This window comes from Lepus europaeus, chromosome 4 (genome assembly GCF_033115175.1).
Source record: "Lepus europaeus isolate LE1 chromosome 4, mLepTim1.pri, whole genome shotgun sequence".
Classification (NCBI taxonomy): Eukaryota; Metazoa; Chordata; class Mammalia; order Lagomorpha; family Leporidae; genus Lepus; species Lepus europaeus.
This window is the reverse complement of record NC_084830.1, coordinates 35,257,747-35,280,734: the sequence shown is the minus strand read 5'-3', so window position 1 is coordinate 35,280,734 and position 22,988 is coordinate 35,257,747. Positions and strand designations below refer to the sequence as shown.

General features: G+C 40.8%; 1 protein-coding gene across 4 annotated transcripts in view; it reads right to left on the bottom strand.

The window, feature by feature from the left end:
* RSPO2 (R-spondin 2) overlaps window positions 1-22,988 on the bottom strand; it is a 192,376-nt gene that overhangs the window by 42,018 nt on the left and 127,370 nt on the right. For 3 of the 4 annotated variants that reach the window (XM_062188106.1, XM_062188109.1, XM_062188108.1), the window contains exons 3-4: window positions 17,746-17,889; window positions 16,594-16,782 (exon numbers count right to left, since the gene is read on the bottom strand). In XM_062188106.1, coding sequence (XP_062044090.1) covers window positions 16,594-16,782; window positions 17,746-17,889 — 333 coding nt within the window. The remainder of the gene's footprint in view (window positions 1-16,593; window positions 16,783-17,745; window positions 17,890-22,988) is intronic. The other variant, XM_062188107.1, reaches the window with a different exon arrangement.

Genomic DNA, 22,988 nt, shown 5'->3' with positions numbered 1-22,988 from the left:
AGGAGTCACTGTGTACTTACACCCCATGTGGGATCTGTCCCTAATGTGTCGTCTAAAGCCAAGTGATGCTATGACTGGTACTGAAACAGTATTTTTATACTTTGTGTTTCTGTGTGGGTACAAACTGATGAGGTCTTTACTAATTATATACTGAATTGATCTTCTGTATATAAAGATAATTGGAAATAAAAAAAAACAAACTGGTGTTAAATTGGAAATGGCATAGAAAATTAATTAATTTTTTTAAAAAAATATTATGTAGGATCTCTGTCTTTAATGTGCTGTACACTGTTATTTAATGCTATAACTAGTACTCCAACGGTAGTTTTTTCACTTTGTGTTGCTATATGGGACAAACTGTTGAAATCTTTACCCAATATATAGTAAACTGATCTTCTGTATATAAAGAGAATTGAAAATGAATCTTGATGTGAATGGAAGGGGAGAGGGAGCGGGAAAGGGGAGGGTTGCGGGCGGGAGGGAAGTTATGGGAGGGAGGAAGCCATTATAACCCATAAGCTGTCCTTTGGAAATTTATATTCATTAAATAAAAGTTTAATAACTGAAAAAAAAAGAATCACCACAAATGGGCAGATCCCTGCTCTTCCCATGATAATCCTCCAATCCACCCCAAATTCTTCTGTCTCCCCCCCCATCAAAAAACATTTAGCAACATCAAGTCAACCCATATGACTCAATTTGGTAATCAACTATTAATAGTTTTGAATGATTTCCTAAGGCCATTCCTTCTTCCTATTTCTACTCCTCTTGCTATATGACTTATGAAGTACTTTAGGCAGACTCTTCAGATCTATATAACTGACAAACTATATACTCACATTGTTTCATACTTTTGCTCAATCTGTCTTCTCCCTTCACTATTTATTCATGTCCATTTGTCCAGTCCTCCCTGGATCATAGGTTCTAGGTCTACACCCTAACATTGTCTCCTAAACCATGATTAGCCTATACTATTCATCCTACAATCAATACTTTAAAAAAATTTTTGAAGGAGATACAGAAAGAAGACAGACTGTGTGCATGATAGAGAGATCTTCCATTTGCTGGTTTACTCCCCAGATAGATGCAATAGCCAGGGTTGTGCCAGACCAAATCCAAGAGCTTCTTCCAGATCTCCCACACTGGTAGCAGGGGTGCAAACACTTGGACCATTAGCAAGGAGTTGGATTGGATGTGGAACAGCCGGCACACAAACCAGTGCTTGTTTGGGATGCCGGTATCACAGGTGGTCCCTTTACTGTGTTACTACTATATCAGCCCCAATCTTCATCCCTCTCAGCATTTGAGCTTTGCTCTTCACTGAGTCCCAGTCAGGATACTCAGTGGCTGTTCTCACCATTTTTAGAGCTCAGTGTTGCAATTTTACCACCTAGATTATACTGTAAATGAGGGGAAATGAGTTTAGCATTGTAGATATCGACACATCTGTTGACTGTGACGCACATTTACCCTTCCTCTTTCTACCTAACAAAAGTTACAGTGATCATCTAGGTAAAGAAAATAAAAAGGCTTTAAGACAGGCCAGCGCCGTGGCTCAGCAGGCTAATCCTCCGCCTAGCTGCGCCAGCAGACCGGGTTCTAGTCCCGGTCGGGGCACCGGATTCTGTCCTGGTTGCCCCTCTTCCAGGCCAGCTCTCTGCTGTGGCCAGGGAGTGCAGTGGAGGATGGCCCAGGTGCTTGGGCCCTGCACCCCATGGGAGACCAGGATAGGCGCCTGGCTCCTGCCATCGGATCAGCGCGGTGCAATGGCTGCAGCGCGCCAGCCGCGGCGGCCACTGGAGGGTGAACCAACGGCAAAGGAAGACCTTTCTCTCTGTCTCTCTCTCACTATCCACTCTGCCTGTCAAAAATAAATAAATAAATAAATAAGGCTTTAAGACAACAGGAATGAAGATGAACGGACAGTGGAGAAGCAGGACCAGTAATGACTCACATTTCCTGTTCCTTCGCTCTAAAGGACAAAGTATAAATTGCATTATTGAATCCTAAAACCTATGAAGCAAGCACGTGTAATTATCCCCAGACCACAGTCGCTGACACCCGACTTCAGCCAGATCAAGTGAATGTCTCCAGTTAGAGTAAATATGGGATCCTGATCTTTCTGAATGTGAGGAACAGACTCCCAGACGGGGAGGAAAGTCTGGGTAACTGGAAGGCTAAAATGCCTTCAGAAAGATGGCCTTCCTGGTAGAAATAAGGTTTAGCTATGCTTAGTTGGGTATGACAGCAAGATGTTAAGGGAGAGATGCCCCAGTCAACGGATGCCCCCGTCAATGGACAAAGACGATTGGACTGAGTATCTGATGCAACTATTAAGACACAGCTTGGGACACCCACATGGAGTGCCTGGATTTAAGGCCAAGCACCAGTCCCAATTCCAGCTCCCTGTGAGGCAGATGATGGCTCAAGTGCTTGCATCTCTGCCATGCAGACAGGCGACCTGGATTGAGTCCCCAGCTACCAGGTTTAGCTCCACACAGTTCCATCTGCTGCACACATTTTGGGGGAGCAAACCAGTGGATGAAAGATCTATTTTTCCCTCTTTCTGCTTTTCAAATAAATAAAAGTAAATACATTTTATTTATTTTGGTTTACTTGAAAGAGTTAGAGAGAGAGAAGGCGAGGCAGAGAGAGACAGAGAGGTCTTCATCAAGTGTTCACTCCCCAGTTGGCCGCAACGGCCAGAGCTGCAATGATCTGAAGCCAGGAGCTGCCTCCAGGTCTCCCACGTGGGTGCAGGGGCCCAAGGACTTGGGACATCCTCTACTGCTTTCCCAGGCCATAGCAGAGTTGGATGGGAAGTGGAGCAGCCAGGACTTGAACCAGTGCCCATATGGGATGCCGGCACTACAGGCAACGGCCTTACCTGCTACACCACAGCACTGGTCACAGTAAATACATTTTAAAAGGAAAATGATCCATATCTGAATGGAACTTGCAGCTGTGAGATAGGATGAAATCAAAGGAGGCTGAAGAAGCAAGAATAGTAAGCTGGCCACAAGGAAGTAGGAACATACTGCAAGGTTAATAACATAATTCCAACAAAACGCAGCAGAAAAAACCCAAAAACCCACCCAGTTGCAACCTGCTCCCTTTCTACTCACAGCATTCCTATGACATACTATCTCCTTTTAATACATAACTAGGCTTTAAGAAATTAAGAAATAATCTGACTAGTTATCTTTCAATAAGTTATCTTTCCACTGAGTGCCTGACCTGGCCCTGGCTGTGGCAGGAATTTGGGATATGAACTCGAGGATAGAAGGTATCTCTCTCTCTCTCCCTCTCTTGTTGTCTTTCAAAATGAAAACAAACATTTAAAAAAAATTATGTTAGGGGGCTACCACCGTGGCTCACTTGGTTAATCCTCTGCCTACAGCACCTGCATCCCATATGGGTGCCGGGTTCTAGTCCCGGCTGCTCCTCTTCCAGTCCAGCTCTCTGCTGTGGCCCGGGAAGGCAGTGGAGGATGGCCCAAGTCCTTGGGCCCCTGCACCCGCATGGGAGACCAGGAGAAGCACCTGGCTCCTGGCTTTGGATCAGCGCAGCCCACCGGCTGTAGAGGCCATTTGGGGGAGGTTAACCAACGGGAGGAAGACTTTTCTGTCTAACTCTGCTTGTCAAATTTAAAAAAAATAAAAATTATGTTAGACAACCACTTGTTAAACATGTACAACTGTGTTGGATGCCTGAAGAGAAAGCATTACGGAGAGCTCTGATCATAATGGGTTAAAGGATTGGAATTAGGGGAGAACACACACTGGTTACATTGCTTCCCACTCCATGCCACTGCATAGTGTTCTCCTAAACACAGCACTTAACTCAGAATCCTTCCCAATGCAATGTTCCAGGCAGTTACTAGTAACTAACATGCTAGAGAAAATCATGTTAGCTCAGACAATTCAAGTTGGATCTTTAAGGAATATTTTCCTTCTTGATTTGAATCCTATTTAATTTGTGGACTTTAAATGTTCAGCGTACTCCAAGTTTGCTGGTAAAGGAGGCCCATGAAAAGGTCAATATTAAAAGCTAAAAAAGAGAATACTATATTCAAGGATTCTGGGAAGTGGAAAATGGAAATAGTAGTTAGGAACAAATATAGTTCACTTAGGGTGAAAGCAAAATGTGCATAGATTAGAAAAAAAGATAGAAAAGGAAAAATTGCATAAACTAGGGAATGGCCTGGCTTAGAGAGTTGGCAGAAAGTGATATAGGGGTCACAGTAGACTACAAGCCAAGGCAAAATCCTGCACTCATTAGAAAAGCAAGCATGACAGAAAAATGCATAAACACCAGAACTCAGAAGTATCCTCTGGTAATTCTCCCATTAAACTCAGACTGTGCTCCATGCTCGGCCCCAAAGCCGAGATGCACAGCTTGTCCTCCTCCTCACACTTTAGCAACACAACATTCAGTCACTTCCGTCTTCAGTCAGCTTGGCCCCCAAAGGCCCCATGCTCAGACATCTCTAACGGCTCCCCACTGTACAACATTAAATTCAAAATCCTGGTCCTCTCCATGGACACAGCTGCAGTTTTTTTTGGTTTTTTTTTTTTTTTTTTTTTTTGCAAATTTTACCATTCTCCAACTCTGAGCTACAGTCAGACTCCTTCGGATACATGAGGCACAAGCTTGTGTCTGTATCTTTCCCCACAGTTTGTCTAAATTCATCTCTTTTCACACACCTCTCTTAATAGAGCTTAAGTTTTGCTCTCTGGGAAATTATTTCCTGGCTACAACAGCTAAACATTTTTACCAGTATTTCTATAGTATCAGAAACTGTAACAATATTTTTGCATTTAAAACTTCAACTTGGGCCGGCGCCATGGCTCAACAGGCTAATCCTCTGCCTTGTGGCGCCAGCACACCGGGTTCTAGTCCCGGTTGGGGCGCTGGATTCTATCCCGGTTGCCCCTCTTCCAGGCCAGCTCTCTGCTATGGCCCGGGAAGGCAGTGGAGGATGGCCCAAGTTCTTGGGCCCTGCACCCGCATGGGAGACCAGGAGAAGCACCTGGCTCCTGGCTTTGAATCAGCGCAATGCGCTGGCCGCGGCGGCCATTGGAGGGTGAACCAACGGCAAAAAGGAAGACCTTTCTCTGTCTCTATCTACTCTGCCTGTAAAAAAAAAACAAAACAAAACAAAAAAAAACTTCAACTTGGCTTCTTTTTATTCTGTAATATACATTCTCTTCTTCCCTAATTATACTATATGTTCTTTGGTTTGTACCACTCCCAACACACCTATTTCTTTAGAACATGGGAAGTAATAGATGTTTAAATAACCGGTTTGAAAAACCTACAGACTTGGCAGTAGAAAGCCACAGACCACTTGAAATCCCAGCTCCAACACTGGATTATCTTGAGGAAATAGGTTGAAAAGAGAAATAAGGCACCTTGAGACAAACTTTAATAAAGTCAATTCAACTCGGTACACATTCATTCCAAATCCCCATGATTTTCTCATAATAAACAGTTTTGAAACAGATTAAGATGATCAAAGACCAGACTTGGAGAAGAAACAAAAATCACAAAAGGTTATTTAAAATACTAGTGCAGAGCTTGAGATAATCATCAGAAATAACTGCATCTAAATATGTAATTCCTGATCTTAAGAATACCTTACTACCTACAAGACATGTTTACTCACAAGTATGAAAGCCAACTGTCCAAGATGAGAGAGGTGCACATTTTCTAGATTCTTTAGATATCCAAATGAACTTAATACTAAAAGAACCTACTAGTAATTCCAGTCAAATATAACAAGTCAAGAAGTCCCTATCCCTTTTACTCATGCTCTCTGTTGAATCATGCTATGATTATACCTCCAACATTCATTGAGCAATGAACACCACGCTGTCCTCAGCCTTCTCAAAATATGGATGTGATAAAGTGCTGTTGAGAATCCTACTCATTGTCCTGTTTAATACTGTAGAAATATGATTAGTTTGTGTCCCTATAGAACTAGAACACTTTTCTGTGAGAACTCTAATTTCCTTTATTCTGTGACCCGTCATACCTCTTCCACAGACATGCTCATGCTTCAGTGTACCTGAAATTAATATTCATATATATATGTGGATACTGATATCTGTACACGTCTACACACTTGTGATGTGTTTCCCTTTGAAGCCTGTTATTAAATTGGTATTGTATTTTATAACTAGGTCATGTATTTTAAGTTAATACATATGAAGAACTGCATCTACATTTTCCTTTTGCCTGATAAAAACCCAAAGTCATAGTTTGGCTGAATTATCTCAACCAACATTGATATATATGACCTTTTTATTGGTCTTAAGTGCTTATTCTAAGTTTTCCAGTTCTGATTTTTTTTTACATTCTTTAATTTTGTTTTGCCACGTAGCTGTATTTTTTAAGTTATCCCTAAGTACTTTAAGTAATAGGCAGGACATAAGGGTGCATTATCGATTATAACTCTCTCTCAACCAGACAACATCAAATGCTTTATTTCTGGTGTCCAATGCCCTCATGTATAAGAAAATATCAACACAAAGAAATATTAGGTCCAAGTTTCACACCAACAGATCAGTTTTAAGGCAGAAACAACTGTCTTCAACTGTCTACATTTTTAGGTTAAATGGTAATAATCTTTGCTACTTCTGATACACAAAGTAATTTTATCATCTTAAGCACTTCTGTATGATGACAACATGAATCATGCTGGGATTTTAGTGCAACTCTGTCATTCTTTCCATTAACATGTTCTCTTCTGGCCTCCTAGTCCTGTGGGATAGCCCCAAGTACAGCTCTCGGTCAAGTCAGAAGCTGGAAAAGAATTACAGGAACTCTGAGTGAGCCAAACGCCTGCTCGCTTTCATCAACACTGTTTGAAGATCTCAGAGAGGTGTCTGATGAGGAGAGTAAGTTGTTCTAAAAACCCACCAGGGGATTTATACTTAAGGCTTTCTTATCTTATTGGCAGGAAAAAAAAAAAATGTCTCCTATAAAGAAAGAAAAAAATCTACCATGGACACCATGTGCATCCTATTAAAACTGTTTTTATTTTAAAGTGTTGTAAACATTGTTTTATGTATTTCACATTAAAAAACACAGTAGCTTCCTGCTGCGCAAAATTCATAAAAGAAAGCCCCTTTGGCATGTTCCCATCCTTGCCTTGTTTCACATGGAACTTCAGGCTTTCGGTGGCAATACATACTCCAGAAATTCTTTTTACAAGTATCCATAAAAGAGACGAGGACACACTGCCCCAGACTACGATTCAGTGGGACTAGCAGAGCTTCCAGATGAGCAGCTGCAGAGGAGGGCACAAAGGTGTGGCTGCTTTCACTCCCTCCCTGTTCCCTGTGGTAAGCAAGGCTGGCCCGAGGACAGGTGCAAAATGAAATTGGGAACATCAATTGTCTTGTATCTGCACCCCCAGCATCCATGTTGTGAGTGCTTTGCCTCTTAGATTTCTGTCTGTGTCCGCGTCTACACCCAGGGCTGCACTTAATTTTCCCTTCTCTGGTGTTTTCAGGATCTTCCATGCACACCTCTGGAGTCCACTCCTCTGCTTTCTCATTTCCTCAGACCCCCAGGTCTGATAGGTGAGAATTAGTACATTCGAAAGCAATGATTGTTTGCAAAACAGAAGAGTGGGCATTTCATAGTGGTTGTCTGTACTTGGGAAGCTCACATTTAATCCCAGAGTGCCTGGTTCTAGGACAGGCTCTCTGCTGCCGATCCAGCTTCCTGTTAATGTGCAACCTTGGAGGCAGCAGATGATGGCTCCGGTGCTCCTCACTCAGTAGGAGACCTGAATGGAGTGTCTGGCTCCTGGCTTTAGCCTGGCTCTTTCCTGGCTGTATCAGTAATTTGGGGATATGGACCAGTAAATGGAAAAACTTCTCTTTCAAATTAAACAGAACAAGTTACCAGCAACAAAATCAGGTTCTAACAGTTATTCTCTGCCCGCTTGCAATAGGATAAGTATATACATTTGATATAAAATATTTGAAAGTGGGATGATTGGAGAGAATGAGGAGATATTTAAGAGCTATGAAAGAGGAATGTCAAGTTCTTTATCTCAGGGAAAAGTTTACAGATAGATGAATTATTGATAAATATCAACTTCGTGCAAAACATTTTACATTAGCATCTAAAAAGTGTCTGGTGAAGCCAACTTTTGGCCTAGTAATTAAGATACCACTTGTATCTGGATCTCAGATCAGAGTACTTAGGTTCAAGCCCTAACTCTGCTCCCAAATTGCAACACTGCTAATGTACACCCTGGGAGACAAGAGAGAGTGATTTAAGCATCTGAGTGCCTGTCACTCACGAGGGAGGACCAGATTCAGTTCCTGGCTCCTGGTTTTGGCCTGGCCCAACCCCAGCAGGTGCAGGCATTTGGAAAGTCAACTGGCAGGTGGAAGCTCTCTCTCTCAGTGTCTATCTTTCTCTCTTTCTTTCAAATAAATAAATTTTAATTAAAAAATAGAAGTAGCGACTGTGGTGGGTATTTGGACTAACAGATGCAGATCAAGAGACACGTGCCATATCAGTATCTGGGTTTGAGTCCTGGCTCCAGCTCATGACCCTAGCTTCCTGCTATTGCAGACCCTGGGAAGCAGGAGTGATGGCTCAAGTAATGGGTTCCTGCTACCCACATGGGAGATCTGGATTAAGTTTCTATCTCCTAGGTTCATCCCCAGCTAGGAGATGTTGTGGGAATTTAGAGAGTGAACCAGTGAGTGGGAGAATACTTTCTCAACCTCTCTCTCAAAAAATAATCTTCATTAAAGTTACTTATGGATTAATTTTAATCACTTAAAAATTATACTTAAGGGCCGACACTGTGGTGTAGAAGGCTAGGCTGCTGCCTGCAGCATTGGCATCCCATATGGGCCAGCAAGTTCAAGTTCTTGCTGCTCCAGCTCCTTGCTAATGTGCCTAGGAAAGCAGCAGAGAATGGCCCAAGTGCTTGGACCTCTGAACTCAGGTGGAAGACCCAGATTAGGCTCCTAACTTTGGCCTGGCTCAGAGCCAGCTGCTGCGGCCATTTGGGGAGCCAACCAGCTGATGGAAGAGCTATTTCCGCCTTTTAAGTACTTTTAAAAAATTATAAGTACCATTCATGTATTGAAAGTACCTGGCAAATACTATCATCTGCTTAAAATGGCTAACACAAATCACTGATTTTTCAAAGGACTATAATGAAGAATTTAGCATAGTAAACAGAAAGGCAACAAACATTCTGCTTCTGATGTTCTTAATATAAAATTTTCAATATCAACATTCCTGACAAACTAAAGTTTCAAAAGAAACTAGATTTTCTCTCTTCCCCCCTCTTCCAAACTACTGTTGAGGTTGGCATGTATAAAGCAGACCACATAAATTGGAATTCAAATGTAAACAAAATGTACAAAAATGAAGAACATATGTCTTAAGCATATTTTATTGACCCTATCCTACTGAGAATGTGCTTGTTTCCTGCTCTCATTTAATCCATCACAATCTACAACCATTTTTAGTCGCATTGTTCAATACCTACTCCCATGTTGCTTTTAGTCTGTATTCAGAAAACAAATTAGAGAGGTCTAATTACTATGATCTTTTAAATAGTAATGTTTGCAGAGATGTAAGTTCTAAGTTGCTAAGCAATATTTTGGTTTCTTACCAAGTTAAAAACCACTTTTGCAAAAAAAAATAGATGTTGATCAGGTGGGTTTTTTTTTAAACTTTATTATTATTTTTTTTTTTTTGGACAGGCAGAGTTAGACAGTGAGAGAGACAGAGAGAGGTCTTCCTTCCGTTGGTTCACCCCCCAAATGGCCACTACAGCCAGTGCCTGTGCTGATCAGAAGCCAGGAGCCAGGTGCCTCCTCCTGGTCTCCCATGTGGGTGCAGTGCTTGGGCCATCCTCCACTGCCTTCCTGGGCCACAGCAGAGAGCTGGACTGGAAGAGGAGCAACCGGGACAGAATCTGGCGCCCCGAACGGGACTAGAACCTGGGGTGCCAGCACCACAGGCAGAAGATTAGCCTAGTGAACCATGGTGCCGGCCAATCCAGTAGTATTTCATAAGCAAAATGAGATATTTTCAAATTTAAATATACAGATTTCATATTTAAATTTTAGTGTAGTGCAGAGAAAAATGTGACTAGGGCCTAAAGAATTGTGCAATATGATCACTAACAACTGCACTACAATGAGTTGAGGTAGTCACACTCAAAAGTGGCAAAAAGCTATACCTGCATATAAAAAGAGTCATCTGAATTACTTTAGAAGTCTTATGGCTGAAATTTCTCACAAAGAACAAAACAATGCTGGACACACAGCTATAAGTTATGGGGTTTGGGCTCAGCTCAGCCCAATTCTTGGCATAGAGTACACCAAGTATCTGGTCAGAGATGTGTCCTGGACGTGGCTCAACACCAGGCAACCAGATTGAGACTGACTTTGATGAACTAAGCAAAGAAAGAACAGGGGCTGGCATTGTGGCATAGTAGGTTAATCCTCCGCCTGCGGTGCTGGCATCCCATATGGGTGCCGGTTCGAGTCCCAGCTGCTCCTCTTCCAGTCCAGCTCTCTGCTATGGCCCGGGGAAAGCAGTAGAAGATGGCACAAGTCCTTGGGCCCCTGCACCTGCATGGGAGACTGGGAAGAAGCACCTGGCTCCTGGCTTCAGATTGGCGCAGCGCCGGCCGTGGTGGCCATTTGGGGAGTGAACCAATGGAAGGAAAACCTTTCTCTCTAACTTTACCTCTCAAATAAATAACTAAAAAATCTTTTTTTTTTAAAAAAAAAAAGACCAATCTTCAAGCAGGCATTGTTTCATAGCAGGTTAAACTGCCACCTGTGATGCTGGCATCTCATATGGGTGCTGGTTCAAGGCTCAGCTATTCTGCTTCCTATCCAGCTCCCTACTAATGTGCCTGGGAAAACAGCAGAAGATGGCTCATGTGTTGAGTCCCTGCCACCCCCATGGGAGACCCAGGTGGAGTTCCTGGCTTAGGCCCACCCTTGGCCATTGTTTCCATTTGAGAAGTGAACCAGCAGATGTAAGAACCATCATTGCTTCTCTGTCTTTTGGTGAATATCAATGTGTGTAGTAAGATGCATCTTTCTCTCTTCTTTCTCTCTCTCTCTCTGCAACTCTCTTTCAAATAAATCTTGAAAGAAAAATCTGGAAGTCAGATTTTTAACCAACAAACTGAGGATCAACAACACTAAAATTAAAGGACAAGAAGGCCTTAACAGGGAAATGGAGCACAAAGCCAATGGCTCAATGCTTGGTCATTTATGAGAGGATCTTTGGGATACATTTCATTACCTACTGCAAGTTGAAAGTTGTCAAAAGGGGGTTGTAATGGCAGGGTATTATGTTTATGTTTTCTAAAAGCATTTTTTAGAGCAAAACTAAAATGATATTTTGGGTAGAGGGAGAAAAGGCTACTTTGATGTTGTACAACTATGGTTTTGCTTTTGATCTTTATCAAAACGAACAATAACAAGGCACAAGAAAACACATTTCCTAAGCAGAAAGATGTTGGTCCTATCTTTGGCTCTACCTAGAGGTAATGTTATATGTCACCTTGGGCCAGTCAAAGCCTCCCTGAAGCAAATTACCTTTGTCTAAGATATGGTGGGGAAATCAGGAATATTTGCAAAGAAAAAATAGTCATTGAGTTAGTAGCTAAAAACATTTTCCCTAGATCTTCAAAAGCTGACCTTCATTAAAATCTCTGATCAAATATAATTTCCTCAACTACCCTTAGCATTATTTATAAGATAGTATACCCCCATCCCATTCACTAGTTCACTACCCTGCCTTCTCATTTCTCTAACAAAGTGAATGGATGACTCATTTGAAAAAATTCTCTAAGGACTCTTTTTTTAAAAAGATTTATTCATTTATTTCAAAGGCAGAGAAGATAAGGGCGGAGAAGAGGGAGGGAGGAAGAAGGGACAGAAAGGGAAGGAGGGAGAAGAAGGGGGGGGAGGGAAGAGAACAGGGAGAGAGGGAGGAGGAGGGAGACAGAGAGACAGAGACAGAGTGAGGGGAAGGAGGGATGGGGAGAAGAGGGAGAAGGACTATCTTCCACTTACTGGTTCACTCCCCAAATGGCCAGAACAACTGGGACTGGGCCAGGCCGGAGCCAGGAGCTTCTTCAGGGTCTCCCACATGGGTGCAGGTGCCTGACTTCTTGGGCCATCTTCCTGTGCTTTCTCAGGCACATGAGCAGGGAGCTGGATTGGAAGTGAAGCAGCTGAGCCTGGAACAAGCTCTCTTATGGGATGCTGGCATTGTAGGCAAAGGCTTAGCCCATTTGCCACAGTGCTAGCCCTAATAAGGACTCTTTGAACCATTCAATGGCTAGATTAATGATGATACATAGCACTGCTCAAACATTATCTAATGGAATAAATTAATGAAATTGGTACTCCTAAGTCTTGATAAAACATTGAGATGTTTCATATGGATTTAGCAGATTCACCAGGTTGAGGTCATGATGTTGGCCACTTCCGTGAAAAACACCTACAAATGACATCTTCTCCCATACATTAATATCCTCCAATATCATACCTTGGCAATGACTTAATTCTTCCATTTGTAATTTAAATATATGAAAATAGCAAGCTCATATTTTTCTATTAAGACTGGGCTTAGGGGGCACTGATGTGGCACAGCAGGTTAACATCCCAGACTATGGTGCCTGCATCCCATATGGGCACCATTTCAAGTTCTGGCTGCCCCACTTCTGATCCAGCTCCCTGCTCATGTGCCTGGAAAAGCAGCAGAGAATAGCCCAAGTCCTTGGTCCCCCTGCACCCTGAAGAAGCTCCTGGCTTTGGATTGGCTCAGCTCCAGCCATTGTGGCCATTTGGGGAGTGAACCAACAGATCAAAGTCCTCTGTCTCTACTTCTGTCACTCTTTCAAATAAATAAAATCATTAAAAAAAAATCCTTAATGTCAGAGCCAGCACTATTATGGGTAAAGCCACCACTTACACCATTGGTATGCCACATGGGCACCTGCTCGTGTTCCAACTGCTCTACTTCCAATCCAGCTCCCTGCTATTGGCCTGTCTTGGAAAGACCAGAGAAAGGCAGTCCAAGTGTTTGGCCCCCTACACCCATGTAGGAGATCTGGATGAAGCTCCTGGCTCCCAGCTTAGGACGGGCATAGCCCTTGCTGTTACAGGGACTGTACCCATGGATAGAAGATCTCTCAGTCTCGATGACTTTCCAGTAAATAAATAAATTTAAAAAATAATGTAATGTAAAACATGGTCTGGATACAAAATTCTATTTTAAGCCTTAAGATGTATATTAATAAATTAAAACAGTCCCAATGGTGTTAATTCTATACATGAGTATATTCAGGGAGGCAGAGAGGAGAGTGGAGATGGCTATGCCTCCTGTTTTGTTCCTTGCTTCCTGCATTTGCTCTTCGATACTTTTTCCTCTTATTCACTGTCCATCTTTCTCTTTTCCCTATGGTCTTTTATGCTTCCTATTCCTCCCCCCACCCCTTTTCCACATTTTGCCACACTGGTAGGTAATTCACAGTTCATAAGCAAATATAAAAAGCTTGTTTAATCTTTGATGACTCCAAAGAGTCCTTCTTGAAGTTGGAAGGTGAAAATGACCAGATGTAGGTTTAGCAAATGCACAGGGCAGCTACAGAGAAAATGTTCAGCTCACTTGTCATAAAAAAAAAAAAAAAACAGAAAAAACAAAAACAAAAAAAACACACCACCCTCAGGCTTATTAGTGTCTTCCTTATCCTTCATGCCTTCATGTGCAAAAACAGAACTTGCCAGATTCTTTTGTCAATGAATCCTAGAATCAGATTTTAGGAGTAGCCTGGACCTTAGAGATCATCTACTGCAATACCCTCAATTTACAAAAGAGGAAATGGAGGCCAAGAGAGGTTAAGTGACTTGGCAAGGGGTCACAGAATTAATGAGTTGACAGGATGTAGGGATCCACATCTTGAGTGCCAGACCAATCCCTCAAGAATGAGTACAGGAGGTTTCACCAAAATCAAAGAAAAGATAACCAATGTATAAGAAAAGTTTGGGAATGAACACTGAATATTTCAAGTGTAAACTATCTACTACCTAAGATATTTCCAGATATTCTTTAAGTGAATAAGCATGTGACAATTAAAGAAAAAATAAGCTACAGTGTTACGCTATTTTTAAAAGGTTCTTACAGCCATTTATTTTCTCATATTTAATATGTAATTTCTTACACACTTAGTGACTATTCCATTACACTGACCTCTAACTTATGCCTTTCCGTAATGGAAAGCAGCTGATTTTAATGTGACGCTGCTGTAGTGTGAAGGAGGTTAAGGCTGCATTTGTGTGCAATCAGGTTAAGACCGGCTCCAACGGGAGAAAAATCCATACATATGTTGAAAAGATCTGAAAAAAATGCCTGTTTTCTCAACCTGATTACGACTTTCATTTTTGCATGGTTTGTCAAAGCAGATCACCGAAATCAAATCAAGATGTAAACTGGGATAAAGTGGTTTTCTTCGCCATTCTTCCATTAATCACCATGACCTACTGAAGAAAGGAGTCCTTTCTCTCTCACCTGAGGCAAGGTAGGACACTACACCAGCAGTTAGGCCACTTTTATCAATTGGTGCTCAATTCAAAAATTAATTTTCTAGTTTCATTTCCTACATTCCCAAATAGAACTTATTTTACTGCAGAGTGATTTACCATTTACCAATAATTAATCCTATTTTCTTTTTAATAAAACATAACAGAAATTATAACTTTGAAAATATACTTAATTTAAAGCTTATATAAAATTGACTTATTCAACAGAAAAATGTAGAAACAAGCGATAGCTGGGCTTTCCTAATGAATTACATGGGTAAAACCCAAACCAGGGTCCATTACCGGTTGACTTGCCAAACATTAGCAGATAATACATAAATACTTGTGATTGGCATAACTTAAATTGCCGATGCTGCCCAGTCATATTCAACTGAGACAGCATACTGTTAGTGGTAGCATCAAAAATACAAATAGAATGAACATTATGCTTCAAAATCTAGCCGTCATCTAGAAAACTCTCAAGTTAGAGGCTAGGTTAAAACAGATTTTGAGGGAGGGGACTGTGTTGGCTCCGCTTGTACATAAGCATGTTTGTTACTGGGGCATTTTCAGTTTAATTTTTGCTATTAATGTAAACCACAATTGGGAGGACCAAGCTGCTGTTAGAGGAACCGGGGAGAGGCTAGTTATATAAACAATATACAACAAAGGAAGTCTTTATTTCCAACACCTGAATACATCAGGTTTGTTTTTAGGCAGAAGGTTGCAGGTTAAATGCTCTCAGCTATCCAAGAAGTGGCTTATTAGTTTTGTAAGAAAATATTTTCTTATATTTTGACTGAGAAATACCCAGTTTAAGGGAACAAAACCATCCTTGTTAGTGAAAAGCAGACCCAAAAACACTGTATTTCAAAGACTCAGTAAAGAAAAGCAAAACCAATTCAAGGGGAAAAGCTGCTTTCCCTACTAGGAGCTTCTGAATCTGGATCTAATAGTTCTCAAAGGCCAAGTGGAGGCTTCAAGTCTTTAAAGTGTGTCTTTGTCCACGGGTCATAGACATTCTCTATGAGGCAGTGTAACATGGATATAAACCCATTTTAAGCAGATATATATTCTCTGAGCTTCTGGCATGACGCTGAGAAACTACGAACCAACTCAAAGAATAAAAGCCAACAAACATCTGGATTATCCAGCGATCATGGTTAAGTTTTGATTGTTGCAGTTTTCCAAGCACAACTGTCTGTCTTGTTTTTCTCTTTTATGCTCCAGAAAATCATCTCTGAATGGGGCATCAACTAGTGACCCAGTAAATGGTGACAAGCCATCATGGCCTTAAGTGTCACAGTGACAGTGCTAAGAACTGCTTGTCAACTGACTGACTGCTGCAGCCAGCACCTTAGTTCTGTCCTCTTCTCCTAATTGCTAAATGGGCCTAATCCTGTTATTACAGAATAATTACTGCAAATCAGCACAATTACTACAAAGACTTCAATAAACACACACATACCAGTAGCTGTTTTCTACAAATTATTATCAAAACAAAGAGAAACGGCTAATTGTGGTAACATTAAGACAACATTTACTCCTCCCAGTGTTTGGGCAAGTTTATTTTAAGTTGTCAACTTCAACTAGTAACCATGCAGATGACTCTACAGATTGCATGAACCTTCCTCATCTGAACTCTTCCCCACTGAAACTCGGCAGCATCATTTAGAGCAACATCTGCAAAGGCCTGATTTCTTAAGAACCCACTTTTATGGTACATTCAAAAAAAAAAAAAAAAAAAGATACACACTTTTAGAAATCTCACTTTAGCAAGCGCATCTGTTACTTTCTCTTCTAAATTATTTTGAAATATGAAAGTGAAATATTCCCCTCAAAGTCTTCACAACACAAGTATTTCTTTCTAGGTAAATATAACAGAATTTCACCCCTCACCCATGTTGTTATAAGCTCTCATTCATGGATAAGTAATTTGTATTGGGAAAAAACCAGTTCGGGTGGGGAGAATTTAGTGGTCATTCACACCTACCTCCTGGACAGTGCCTCATGGCCATCTTACATCTCCGGGATTCAGCAATGGTCGGACAGGGTATTGTGTCCTTTGCAGGCTTTTTAACAATTTGCCGTGTTCTGGTTTCCAGGCCCCATTTAAATCCACATGTGCGATTATTTCTGCTGCAAGTTCCCCATTCACTCCAGTGACCAACTTCACATCCTTCTAATACAGATTAAGAAAAAAATACAAACACAAGTGACACTTTGGTAACCATTTGCTGCACTGTCATCAGATTTACATAGCACTCTTTCTCCCTTCCCCCCACCTTTTGATACCAAAGATTGAGTTCTGGAAGCCTACAAAGACCTACACTTGCCTTTGGGGAATTTAATTCTTTGAACCATTAGACACTTATCCCAACAACAAATTCCACATAAGTAATTTAAAAACTATTACTTTCCATTGTCTTCATTTTTTGGAAGACTGGTCAGTTCTAATGACACTGAAATGTATAATCTTTAAAGATTCAACAGCTAAAGCCTAAAATAGAAGACACTATCAGGACAAAATTTTGCAGGTTAATTCTGAGTGCCTTTTGCCCCTGCAAATCCACAAATGTGCCATCTTGAAGCACTTGGTGAATAGGAAGGAGAAGTCTGTATTGCATTTTCCCATTCTCACTCGTCTTTCAACAGGTGTCTAGAAATTACAGTATGTATTTAGTATTCCCTGTATTGGAGTTGCACAATGCAACAGTTTAAAAAGTAGGTGATCATCATCAGATAGTTGGAAATGCATGTTTTGCCTAGATAGGTAAAAGCTTTCCATCCCTTTGGTAAGTCCACTAGTAGAAAAGTAGGCCACCCTCCCACTCTCCTGGAGAAGGGAGGAAAAAGGATGAAAATAAGCAGTTAAACTTCCCTGTCAACTTCTCCATTAAAGGGCTCCTGCATATAGAGAACATGACTCAGGACCAGGGTCCACACACAATTAATATTTTACTATTCTAGATCTTAGTAGGCATCAAACTATGTTTACGTAGTCAAATAATTTGAGTGACATTCATTTATAATTAATAAGAGAACCAATTCATTTCTAGGATGAATCTATCTGGCATGCATAATTTCAAGAAACAGGTGTTAAAATAAAAATTGCAGTATGAGAGTTACATTAAAAACTACTTACCCACGCACTCCATGGTTTCATCTAATGGTGCAAAACCATCTGGACATTCATCAAAGCAGCGGCCTCTATGCAAATAGAAGCCTACTTTGCACTTGGTACAAAAGTCTTTGCTAAAGCAAGAATCACAGTTTTCTATTCTGCATCCTAAAAACAATTTTAAAGAGAAAAAGAGGGAATTTCAGTCAAAGAAATTTACTGGTTTGGCAAATAAAACTTTCAAAAACTCATCAGTTAGCCAAATTGAAATTCTAGTGGTCAGAGGAATGAGTTCAATGCATTTGTTTCCCAATGGTGTCTCATTCTACATCATTCCTATCTCCTCCAACAGCTCACCACATCAATAAGCTAAGACAGAATGCCAACCCAGGGCCCTAGGCAGCATGAGATGCTTCAGAAGTGTTTGCAATGCCAAACAGGATTACAACAAAGAATTAAAAAGAAAAAGGAAACACACCCCCCACTACAAACTACAGTGCTGCCAGGACTGAAATCAGTTCCACCCTTTAAAAGATTGACAATGAAACACACAACGGAGAGGCCAGCCTGTAAAGCTTCTGCCTGTGGCGCCAGAATCCAACATGGGTGCCTGTTGGAGTCCCGGTTGTTCTACTTCCAATCCAACTCCCTGTTAATGTGCCTGGGAAAGCAGTGAAAGATGGCCTCTGCACCCACATGGGAGACTCAGAAGCAGCTCCTGTCTCTTGGCTTTGGATTGAACCCCCTAGGCTCTAGTAGTTGCTGCCATTTGTGGAGTGAACTAGTGGATGGAAGCTCTTGCTTGCTCGCTCTTTATCCCTCTCCAACTCTGCCTTTCAAAAAATAAATCTTTTTTAAAAATAACACAGTGGAAACACTATCTTCTGTTTGGACATGGTAAGTGAGTTAAGAATTATATTTTTAAATGCATGATTGATGACCTAGGGCAAACAGTCAAGGCTGGCATCTACTTTCATCAGAGGTGAACTTGACTTAGGCAAGGGGTGGGAGGTTAGGTCTTTGCTGTGATTTAGATATGATTTGTCTCCCAGAGATTTCAGCCATGTGGGAGGCTTGGTCTTGAGTGTGGCTGTAGTCAAGTGATGAGAAGGTAATTAGGTCACCAGGAGCAAATCAACATAGTTTGCTCTTGGAGCAAATCAACATAGTTTGCTCTTGGAGCAAATAAACATAGTTCGCACACAGGACCCTAGTTAGCTCGACAGAGAGACAGTGATTACAAGAGACCAAGACTGGCCCCTACCCCCTCTCTGCCTTCCTGTCTTGCTGGGTGATCCCTCTCACATTTGCACCATTAGGCTCTCAGCAGAGGCTGAACAAATCAGGCTGCCTGGTCTTGGAGTTTCAGCCTCCAAACCGTGAGCAAAATAAACTGCTTTTGTTTATAAAGTACCTACACCTTGGGAATTTTGTCACAGCAACAGAATTCAGACTAAGACATTGTGTTAAGAACCTGTGATGTTATCAAAGGCTTTACATACATTTCCATTATCTCTTCAGAACAATCCAACCAGATGGGTAACAATATATCCATTTTAACAGTGAGGAACCTCACACCAAGAAAGTAACTCACTTTGCTAATACTGAGTCCTTAAGGCCCCCCAAAACTGTATTCCTCCCAAATCCATTCTCTTCTCTGTAGCTCACTCGCTAGAAGTGCTTTCAGGTCTAGGAGATCTGGATTTGGGCACCATCTCTGCCCTCACCAGCTCGACGCTTGTGGGTGATTATACACCTCTCTGAGCAGTTATACCCTCTAAAAGTGGGATGTCACTGATCTTACGAGACTATTGTGAGCATTTCTAACAATATTTGTAAATTCAGTGGCTCATAATAGGTAGTCTGCAGATAGAAGCAACGGTGAATTGGAAACATGTATTTTTCCACCAAACCACATATATTACAACAAAGTATAAAGGGCAGCAATAATTTATAAGCTTGAATTCTAGGTCAGCTTCTCTGGTAAACCAGAAACATCTGGGCCAGAAATCACTGGCATGCACAGGTGAAAAAAGCACACTCCAAACTATTGCAAGAAAAGGAAAGTAGAGTAGGTTGTAGGATTGGTTAACTGGATGGTCAAGTCTTCAACAGTGCATTGTAGTGTGTTATCACTTGTAAAGATTTTTACTAATGGTAATTAACAGGATGTAAAGCACTATGAAAACTGTGCCACCACATTTCATTCAACAAGTCTCCAGCCCTGTATTTGATGCTTTAAGGATTCTGAAAAAGTAATATACATATCTTCCTGCAATATGGTAAAAAATGCAAAGTGTGAAATCCCTGGCTATTACGTTTTTTGGAACATCGAGAAAATACCAGAAGATAGATTTAAAGGCTAAAACTTACTCATTAAATATATTACACTATAAATGATGACAGTTGCTCGACTTACAAGAACATGGTAACTCTTTGCATGTCAACAACAGATTTTGTATTAAAAAACACCCATGAAGCAGCTAAATCAACTTCTAGAATGTTAACAACTTCATAATCAGAACACAACATATGTGGATTAAAGTCCACAGACCAATTACACCATTGCTCCATTTCGGGAAGACAGATGGTGAGCACAGAAGTAGAGTTTATTATCCCACAAAAGGTTGAGATGTTGCCTTAAATACCAAAACCTGTATTTTAATAAACCAGTGGGGTATAGCTGGTCAGCAGCCTCTGAATCATGGTCAAAATACATGACCATGATGTCCACAAATTGTTGGATTTTCTTGCTCTTTTTTTTCCTGAAGCAAGCAGCCCTTCTTGTTACAAAATTCTAAGAAATAATAAGCATTCCAAACAAACAAACAAACAAAAAATGGAACTAAAGGGCAACAGGTATAAACCATTCCTATTGAGGGGGCTCTATACTTCACAAACTGGCTATTGTGAAGTATGTATGTATGTATGATTTCTCTTAAATTTCACTTGCATGGATAAATAAGCTTTTTTTGGACAAAAAGGTTTAGAAAATAATGATTTGGAGTTTTATAAATGCCTTCACTGATATTTGTTACTTGTAGCTCCCTTTCTTCATTTCATTCCCCATTCTTGATGCTGGTTCCTAGGACGTGGAACTTCTGAACTACTTGTCATTCACTGCACAGTCCCTTAGGACTTCTTTGGCTATAAATCCCACTAGAATGAAGTTCAATTATGTGTTCTCAAATTTAAGCAGAATGAAAATATGACCCACTCAAATTGTAGACTACCCCAGCCATTAAAAAGCAGAAGGTTAATTTTAAGCAATGATCCAGAAATCTTAAAAACCTATTGTTAAGTAAAAAGGTTAAGTTGAAGATATTTAGAGAATGAGACAATAAAATTATAAATGTGCATTTGTATAAAGTAGCTTAGAGATGTTAATCTTGGGAGAGGATGGTAGAATTTTTAAATATGTTAAAATTGTATTTCTGAAACATGAACCTTTTATAGTATACCATATTTATGTAATGAAGTGTAACAGAAAGGGTTATTATAATATACATTGTGATCCACTTAAGTTTATTTTAAGAAGTCACCACAGTAACATTATGAAATAAAACCTCTTGATTTTAACAGGCAAGAATAAACAAAGACCTATTATCCTATCCCAAACTGTTCAGACTTGGGTGCATGAAATTATATCCTGTACTTAATAATGCTGAACCTGCTGTAACCCTCAAAACACACATCCATTTAACCATCTCCTGCCAGTATTCTATGTGTTTTCATATGCTCCATGGTGCTCTTCCTTCGTGGAAATCATTTAAAAACTAAATAAAATATTGTCTATGCAATAAAATATTTTTTTTAGAAAGTTCTGATTGGTGCCAAGTCCTAACATCTGAAGCTCTGCTGGCCTTCCTGGTTTTGGTCGCTCTTTGCCAACTTCGAACCACAGCAGGTGACTCATGCATTCAGCAGCCTGCACTGACAGAACTCATCTAATCACAAACGCCTACGAACCCAAAGCCTTGAAAAGCTAGTGACTACGTAAACCACTCACCCCAGCAGCCCTCTTTCAGGCTGTGTTTCAGTCCCTGGAAGCCTTTTCTCACCAGCTCCAGACCCATCTACGACCCCCTGCCCTGTTCACTTCTCTAGGAAATACTCTGGTTTGGGAAAAAGGTCTTTGTAGGGGCTCATAATCCTAAACTTTCTCCCCAGGCCTGCAGCCACTTCTGAGGAAAACAAAAAACCAAAACCAAACAACAACAATTAAAAAAAAAAAAAAACTGGCTCATTGCCTTGAATTTGATTATCAACGCTATTAACCCATATATAATCAAGTTAATGATATGATTTATAATTAATTTTAAATATCAAAGTACAATATTCTCACCATAAATAACAATTCCAGAGGTACTATATATATATGTGTGTGTGTGTATGTATGTATGTATGTATGTACACACACATCAATATATAAATATAGAAATCCTCTTTCTCACCTGAATAGCACATTAGGCCCACCCCCAGAAAGCACCACCATTTAACAGTTTCTTACATACACTTTAGGAAAATATCTACATAACCTTATAAACAAATGAGTCAGCCACCATTAAAACACCAGGGGAATTACACAGTAGTTAAACCTTAGAAAACCTTATACTGCATAAGGCAACGGGTATGGGATTTAGCAGAATTCACTAAACATTGGCCTTTTCTATAAAACTGTGTGCTTTAAGTCTTTGTTCAGAAGGGTAAGACCCTACCAAAGCCAACTTACACGCTGCTGAATTATAGTGCCTCCTCAAAAATGCAGCCCACCAGAGGAGGACTGCCAATGTGGGTTTAAGTAAAACGGCTGTCCAAGTTCAACTGTGTCCAAATGCAGGCCAATGGGGCTGTCATCTGACAAGGGGGCTTACCCTGGCCAAGAAACAGAACAGGCTGGTACCCTTTCCCCACCCTCCCACCGCTCCCCCTACAGGCTTTAATATAACCTTTTAAAAACATCACTGCAGTCCAGTTCAATAACTCATTCCAAGCATTCCCCAGGAATCTAGTATGTCTTCAGTATTGTGCCAGACCCTGCAAACATGAAACAGTACACATTCCCTGTCCTGGAGAGAGTGGGTCATGAGGTACACACAGGGCATCAGAGAGCAAAGTCTGCTTTAGACGCTTCTACTGCACATGTTAGAGACAGAGAGAAGGGATCCAATTCTGTTAAGGTTTTCTTCATTTTTTCTCATCAGTGGATTCTGTATTCCTACCACAGCACGGGAAACGCAGGAAAGTATTAATGCTTTCCAAGTGAA